This window comes from Eurypyga helias, unplaced genomic scaffold (assembly GCF_000690775.1).
Source record: "Eurypyga helias isolate BGI_N326 unplaced genomic scaffold, ASM69077v1 scaffold5671, whole genome shotgun sequence".
Classification (NCBI taxonomy): domain Eukaryota; kingdom Metazoa; phylum Chordata; class Aves; order Eurypygiformes; family Eurypygidae; genus Eurypyga; species Eurypyga helias.
Window position 1 is genome coordinate 1 of NW_010232619.1, and position 8,149 is coordinate 8,149.

Genomic DNA, 8,149 nt, shown 5'->3' on the forward strand with positions numbered 1-8,149 from the left:
CGCGAACCCCTGGGAGGACCCGCTGCCTCAGGCCCTGCCAGCTGCTCCGGGTCCGGGAAAGAGCGGGTTTGGCTGTGCCCCTGTGTCCGGGCTGGGGTGACCTCGAGCCCTCCTGCCACATGCAGGGTGGTCGCTGTGCCCTGCGGTTGCCTGTTCGGGCTCAGCTGCTCCCCGACGCGGTGCTTCGCTCGGCCAAGGGCTCAGCCCGACCCCCTCTTCCCGCAGCGACGCCATTGCCCTGCTCCGAACTGAGGCGGAAATGTTGGAGAAATGGTACCGTAAGAAGGACCCGAGCGCCCAGTCGCCCGAGCAGCAGTCCGAGATGCACGATGACCGGCCGAAGCTGACACAGGTACTGCTCCGCAGACAGGGCAGCGGCTGCAGGTTTTTGGGTCTGGCTGCTGCCTTTCTGCACAGAGCCACGACCCTTCTCCCCTCTGCAGCCCCTCTGACCTACTGGCACTCCCCGACATCTCAGCACTCATCTGACAAGGGGTCAGCAGGCAAGCTCCCCTGTTTGAAAATGTGGAGAAGAAAGTCCCCCAACAGCCATCTGCACTTGGGCTTCGCAGCGATGAGCCCCTGACCCAGACACCGTCTTGCAAAGAGGTGCTGCCGGCCTTGAAGGGGTTGGGGCTGCCTCGCCATTCCTGCGCTCAGCGCAAAGGCCAGCACTCCGTCCTCCTGAACAGCGAGTACTAGGGAGATCTGGAATGAGTTAACTCCCACGCAGCATAATTTGAAGTAGAAGTTAAACAAATAGGTGCTGACAAAGCAGGAGACCTGCCCAAGGCCGGGCCGTGTCTGTGACCGGGATGCTCTGCTCCTCTCCTCCCTCCCGGGGAAGTCCGCGTGGGCTCAGACCTGTGTGCATCCACACTCGGGTGCCACCACTCAGTGCGTGTTGCTCTCTCCCTTCTTGCTGGAGGCTTTTGGAGCAGGTTTTTACCTCTTAGCCCAAATGTTGCCTGTTCCCCAGAGACCCAGAGAGTTAAACCATGACAGCAGTGAACAGAAGCTCTACACCCTTTGTAGGGGGCCTACAAGGGTACTGGGAGAGGACCTTTTACAAGAGCCTGTAGTGATAGGACAAGGGGTAATGGGTATAAATTGAAATCAGGGAGGTTTAGATTAGATATCCGGAAGAAATTCTTCACAGAGAGGGTGGTGAGGCACTGGAACAGGTTGCCCAGAGAAGCTGTGGATGCCCCATCCCTGGAAGTGTTCAAGGCCAGGCTGGATGTGGCTTTGAGCAACCTGGTCTAGTGGAAGGCGTCCCTGCCCATGGCAGGGGGGTTGGAACTGGATGATCTTTAAGGTCCCTTCCAACCCAAACCATTCTATGATTCTATGATTCCCAGCCAGCGTCCTGCACTGGGTTTTAGCACCTGCCTGAGTCCGAAGTATCTGCTTTCTGGTTAGCCAAGCCCTTAGAAACCTTGCCTTTGGCCAGGTGGGTACTTGCCCTCTGCAAGGCAGCGCCTGCCTCACTGTGTCCCCACAGCACTGGGAATTGCTCCCGAGTGGTGTCAGTTCTCCCAAGAGCATGCTCCAGCCTGCCCGTGCTGCAGTAAGCTCAGGTCCTCAGGGGGTCTGGCCCAGGCCGTGGTGGGAGATCCCGTCTGTCCTACACAACAATTAGCATCTTCTCTACGAAGGGGTGTGTTGCATGCCCACGTGAAGCTGTCACATTGGCTTTAACCTCTAGCCCTGGATTTGCCTGTTGAACTGAAAGTGCTTGCGTAGGAGGGTTTTGTGGGTGGATCAGTGGATAGATGGGGTCAGCCCAGGTGTGGCCCTGAGTTATCCCTGCCCTGGAGAGACCTCCTTGTCCTTGCCATAAGCTGGAATCCCACTAATGTGACCGTTGAGATTATTTTCTTTTTGAACACAGGAAAATGCAACAACAGTTGGCCAGTGCTGGCTTTCTAAGGGCATCTGTGTTGTTCTTTGGTTGTTGCAGGCTTGGGCAAGGTACCAATCCAGGCTGCATCGTGTGATGGGCTATCCTCTAGGCCTGACAGTGGAGCAGAAATGTGAGCTGGCTGAGCGGGAGCTGAAGGAGGTGAAGAATGAGATTCAGAGGATGAAGGAGGACTCAGAGCAGACCTTGAAGTACCTTGAGGTATGGCTCTCCAGGACCCTTATATCTTGTTGCTTTTCACACCTCTTTCAATATGCCATCCCTCGGGCAGTGAGACAGGCTTGCTTGGTGAACGCTGGTGCAGAGCATTGCTGTGAGGAGTCCTGAGTTGAGAGTGGGAGCCAGAACTGCCTCTCACCTTATCCCTTTCTTGAAGGCAAGTACACCAACAGAAATCAGAGGTGCACAACCTCTAAAGACATCTTATTATGGCAGGACCACATAATAACACAGATGAGGGGAAGATTTTTAAGTAGAGAAGCTCAGATCTGCTGTGTGAGATGAAGGCAGCAGTGCTCGAAAGAAAAACCTTTTTGTCAGCTTCTTGAAGGTGTGCCCTTTGTCCCAGACATGCTTTTCATTCCAGCAGCTCCCAGAAGCTGCCTGATTTGGTTGGGCGCCATGCAGTCCTCTCCAGGGTCTGCCTTTCTGCTGCCTCTGGGATTTCTTCAGAGCATGCTCCAAAGTCTCTGAGACTTCACGCTTGCTGCAGGCTTCTTGTGGCTGTATCGCCATCTCTGCCCGCTCTGTGCTGGCTGCCGAGACCCCCTCCTAGCCAAGATGCTCAGGAGATTTTGGGCAAGGAGAGACATCTGTGTTCAGCTCAGACCACTGACGCTGCCTGCAGTGGCCAGGAGCGGTGAAGCAGACATCCCTCCCTCTCTTGTGGCCAAGGGCCATATGCAGGACACAAAGGGTGCTAATTGTCTTGTGTCAGCTGAGTCAGACTGGCCACGTTTGTAGGTCAGGATGGAGTGGCAGATGTTGAAGCTCAGACACATGAGAGATTTGTTTTCTTGCTCTCTGAGTCAATGAATTAGCAGTGTTGTGCGAGACTGCACATGTGCCTGGAGCTGCACAGGGTGAAACTCGGTGCTCTTACAGGAGAAGTGCTAGTGACGCCAGCAGAGAGCATGCCTGGTCCTTTCCGTTGTTCTCTGTTTTCAAAGCTGTCTGGATACGGGAAGTTAGCACCTCTTGAGTGTTTGTGACTTTATTTCTATAGGCATCCATAGAAGAATCAGATGTGTGGTGGACTGATACTAAGAAAGCCATGAGTGACTTTGAGAAAAAAATCATCAACACCGCCTCCAGCAATAAAGGGAGTATCATAGCTTCTGAGAAGCTGCTGAGGTACCTGGAGGAGAAGAACCTTCAGCGGGTCAGTGCATCATGGCAGATTTTGAGGCTGGTTGGTCAACTGACAAGTATGTTGCTTTGGGAAAATCCTCATTCCCATACTCCTGTGTGGCCTACGTCCCGTTTTCAGACTGCCTTGGCAAGCCTGTTTGCACAGCCCTTGGCACACTCGTTGGTCGGTGACTAGCTGAGGTGCTCATCAGGCTGCAGAGCTGCAGCGCTGCTGTGAGCATGGATGATGCAGGGCCCTTAGCGGAGCCTGGGAAAGTGCACTGCCGTGCCCCCAGTTTTGGGGCAGGGTGATGCTGAGCGGCGTGTCTCGCTGGGCTCCTAAGTCAGCAGTGAAGGCTGCAGTGTGCATGAGATGAATGGGAACCACACCATAAGGTGTAGAGGCTGGGTGCTCTTTTCCTCCCCGGCTCTCCTCTTTCACTATAATCTGCTGTCTTTCTTTAGGATCTGCTGAAAGAGAAGTTGCGCTTAAAGAATAATGTGCTCAAGCGTTACAAGAATAAGCTGCAGCGGCAGCTCACGCAGGTGCGTGCAGCCATTGAGGGGAAGCAGGGACTGGGTGGCCCCTTGAAGAACGAAAGAACAGCCCCATGCAGATGCAGGGCCTGCTCTGCGTAGAGATGTGTGGTTCTCCCCTTCCTCCCCTTCCTCCTTTGCTCCTGGCCTTGCTGCCTTTGTCAGAGGGCACTGTCCTCCTCCCAGGTTCCGACCTGGCACGTATCTGCGTGCATGGGATGAGACCAGAAGTCTCACAGAGTGGAAACTGGCAGCTCACTTTGTGCCCTGGAAAGGTGGACCAGAGCAGTTTCCTAGGGACTGGCTGCTGCTGGTGTGGCAGGAACCTTGCCAGCGGGGACCTGTCTGCACTGCTTGGACCCTCCAAGCTAGGACACAGCACACAGGCTCAGTGGCATGCTGTGTCTCGCATTTCTCCCCGAGCATCAAGTCTGCAGCCAGGCTGAAGACCCTGTTCTTTAGCTCTGCTTTCCCCGTAAAGAAAAGCTGTCTTGTGTGGGGTGCAGCTCTGGACAGCACCCTACAGCTCTGCTTCCTTGGCATTTGCAGAAGGAGCAGATAGGAGAGATACTCTGCAAGATTCGTGTGCAGCAGCTGCAGATTAGAGATGCTCAGTACCTGAAGAAAATTGATGAGAAGAATCAGGAGATGCTGCAGCTAAAACTGACCTCAGAGAAGACTCTCCAACTCCTCAACTTCTATGAAGTGAGTAAACCACCCAGCACCTCTGTTTTGCCTTTCTTCTGTTCCTGAGGGTCACACATGAGCTCTTGCATCCTTCCCCTTCTCAGTCAGAATGCTGAACCCTACTCTCCCTTCCCACGGATTTAGCAGTTCGGTTGGGAGCCCTGCCCAACACACCACCAGCAGTGATGCCCTTATTCATGTTGACCTGCAGCCTGATGACGGGGCTCGTGCTTTGCAGGGCGGTTATTTTACACCCCAGGGCAAAATCCCAGTAGGAAAGGGGCTTTGGTGCCGACTTGCACAGGAAAACACGTGTTTTACATAACCTGTGACATCTGAAAAGATGTCACGAGCTGCAACCATCACTCTGAGTCTCTGCTTTTGGTGAAACGTGCCTCTCAGCTGGGTGTATTTGCTTCCCTCTCATCAGCCGTTCTGCCTGGGCTAGTCCTAAACCCCAGCTGCTGTGCCGTGGGCTGTGCTGCAGCGTGACACTGAGGACATAACGAAGCAGTACCTGCCTGACCAGGGCATGATGCTGCCTTCCGCAGGGGATGAGCAGTGCCACAGAGCTCCCTGGGAGCAAAGCTCTGGCACTGGCAGCTGAGACCGAGCTGGAGGAGCAGAGGGGTGGTTTGCAGGAGGCTGGGAGCTGCCACTGCGCCTGCTGATGCTGTCCTGTGCTCCTGTTCCAGAAGAAGCTGCAGGACGCCGTGGAAACGTCCACGTCTCTGATGAAAGACATCTCCCAGAAGAAGGAGCTGCTGGAGAAAATTGGAAGACAAGCTGCTCTGGTGGAGGAGGTAAAAGGGTGATTTGGGCGGCCCTGAGACTTCACTTGGGAGGACTCTTGGAGGTACTTTTTGTGGTATGTTGGATACCGATGCCCATTCGCAGCCTGGCAATGAGCTGGATGCCTATCTGCCTTTCTGTGTCTGAGCAAGTCCCGGAGATCCTGCGGGTGCCAGTGAGCTCAGGCAGATTTGCACAACAGGCCACGTTGTGGATTTCGGCCCTGGCTTCCCAAGGACCTGCCAGTGGCTTTCTGAAATTCCGTTTCCTTGAACTTTTTTTCATCAGCAGTCCCCTCTCCAGGGAGAAGCAGCACTGCTGTCATACCAGTCTGGGGACACATAGCCTGGCAGGGACACCACAGCTTTGGGAAGTGGGTTCGAGGGCTCCTTAGCAGTGCTGTCTGGCAGGGATGGAGGCACAGGTGGATGCATTTCACCGCTTCCCCACAGTGCCAAGAGGTTAATTTTTCCTGCCTGCTTCCCGGGAGGACTGGCCACCAGCTGGCAGAGGGACATTTCCCTGGGATCTCCTTACCCTCTGTCCCTATTCCTCCATCAGCAACGAGCCAAAGCTGAGAGTGTGAATCGGCAGCTGCAGAAACAGCTCTCGGAGTACCGCGTGCCCCCTGTGCTGAGTTATGTGCAGAAGAAGATGGCTGTTACTGACCTCGAAAACAGCCTCAAGACTTGGGAGAGGAAGGTGGCAGTTGCCAAGGTGAGTGAGACCAGGCTGGGTGTGCAGGAGCCCAGACCTGTGCCAGCTGGGCGCTGTGTCCCAGCAGATCTGTGCCTGCCCACCTGCAGCCACCCTGAGGACCGGAGTGCTCGCTCCTGACCCGTCCGGAAGCCGTGTGAGAGCTCTCGCATGGCGGTTGCACTGGTGCTTGGCAGAGCCAGAAGCTCTTCCTGTTTACGGAGCAGCTATCGCTCCCTAACCCGAGGACGGAGGCTGAATTATAATCACAGAGCTCAGAGGGGAAGCAAGGCAAGGACACGGCTTGTAATTTGGTTGGATGTACCATCGGGATGTTGCTATACTGAAACCTGTCGTGTGCGTAAGGAGAAGGGCAGCCCGGTGCATTTCCAGCCCTGCATATGTAACCTGCACCGGCCTTTTCCAACGCCCTGATGTCCGAGTCCTCTCTGACGATCTCAGACATTCCTTACTCACTTGTAGCTTGACTCTTTCCTGGTAAGGAAAAGCTAGCCGAGATCCAAACACGAGTTCATGGCAAGTTGCAGGAATGTTTTTGACTCTGCTCCAACTCCTGCAGTCGGGGAGGAGATGGAGAGAGGACAGAGGGGCATAATCAAGGCCTGGAAGTAGCAGGACATGTTTGTACCCTGCCCCGTGCAGGACATCCGTGCGCACAGCAGCATGGGGAGAGAGGTGGCTGGGTCAGTGTGTGGTCCTGTACCCTGACACCTTGCTCATTCTCGAGTGGAGAATGGCCTAGGTGTGGCTGGGACGGGGAAGTCCAGCACTTGGTCCCCCAGCACCGCAGCCCACAATGGATGGAGCTTCTGTGGCCCAGCCTTTCTTGGAGGTCAGAACGGTGTGGATTTGGGCTTGACCCATGAGCACCAGTGCTGTGAGTCCAGAAACAGAGGTCTGACGGTGGCTACCCCAGAGCTGTCGGACAGCCTGCCCGCAGGCTGGTCTTTGCCCAAGCAGATCCCTTCTCACCCAGCTGCTCCCCTTGACCAGGAGAGTCAGGCTCTGGCTTGCATGCTCTCTGTGCAGCAGCACCCAGAGCCCCGCCAGCCTCTGGCAGCTGCAGAGCAGCTCAAGGGGCTAAAGAAGGAACCTGTAGTTGTCCCTGGGACAAGAGTGAGGCTGTAAACCTCAGAAAATGCTCTGCCCCTCTGCAGCAGGGCACGTCCAACACCCCTGCTGCCGTGCGAAGGGCCATGGGTTTCTATGCAGCGCTGTTGTGTGGGGTCTCCAGACTTCCTGCGGCATTCAGGGGAGACACCAAAGCTGATGCAAACCCTTAGCATGCCACAGCCAACACCCATCTCAGGTGGGAGCAGGGCAGGGATGAAGGGGCAAGCCCAGGCCAGGCTCGATTCCAGCATTGCAGCTTTCTCCACAACATATCACCGCAGTCTGGACATATTAAGGCCTCCTCCTTTCTTCTCTTGCAGATGTCCTTGCAAAGCTACCGCAGAGCGTGGAACCAGATCAAGGTGTCTGGTAACCAGCACTAGGCTTGTCTGATGCTGCAAGGCGGGCAGCGGAAGCTGCAGAAGGAGCCAACCCTGTGAGGAAGTTTGCTGTCAAGTGGGTAAATGTAGCATCCTGCAAGCTGGGGTGAGATGAACCCACCTCTCCATGAAATGATAAAGAAACCCATGGTTCTGTTGTGAGACTGTCTCTTGGGTCTGTCCCAGCATGTGCTGGCTTCCACCAGGCTCTGCTGCCTCCCCCTCCGCAGGCCCTGCTAGGTCAGCCAGCGCTGCTCTGGCTGCTCCCCCTCCCTCCATCGCCACAATCCCTTATTCTCTGGTGATCGGATCCAACAGGTTCTCAGGAAGTGTGCTTTCTCTCTGGGCAAGCCCTGGTCATCACTTAATGCAGGAAGAACCAGAGGGGATTCCCTGGGAGATGTGGGGGTTAAGCATCTCCGAGCCTGCACCGACAACAGGAGAGAGCGGAGCAGCGTGAGCGTATAGGGAAAATCATTTCAGCATGGTGCGCATGAACCAAGCAGGCTGATTGCAGGAGGATACTTCCTTTACCTAAAGAAACACAACAGCAAGAAGGGAGCAGCTACTCCTTTCCCATGCACCTGGGGAAGCATAAGTGTCCCTTGGAGATAGGAAGTATTTTCCCACTGCAGGACTTAGAAATCAT

General features: G+C 55.2%; 1 protein-coding gene across 1 annotated transcript; it reads left to right on the forward strand.

Annotated features, from left to right (window-relative positions):
* Positions 1-259: 259 nt before the first annotated feature.
* CCDC113 (coiled-coil domain containing 113) lies at positions 260-7,503 on the forward strand. The gene is made up of 8 exons (XM_010161439.1): positions 260-352; positions 1,964-2,125; positions 3,150-3,305; positions 3,740-3,820; positions 4,361-4,516; positions 5,194-5,301; positions 5,852-6,007; positions 7,441-7,503. The coding sequence occupies exons 1-8, from the start codon at positions 260-262 to the stop codon at positions 7,501-7,503; spliced, it is 975 nt and encodes a 324-aa protein (XP_010159741.1).
* Positions 7,504-8,149: the final 646 nt, after the last annotated feature.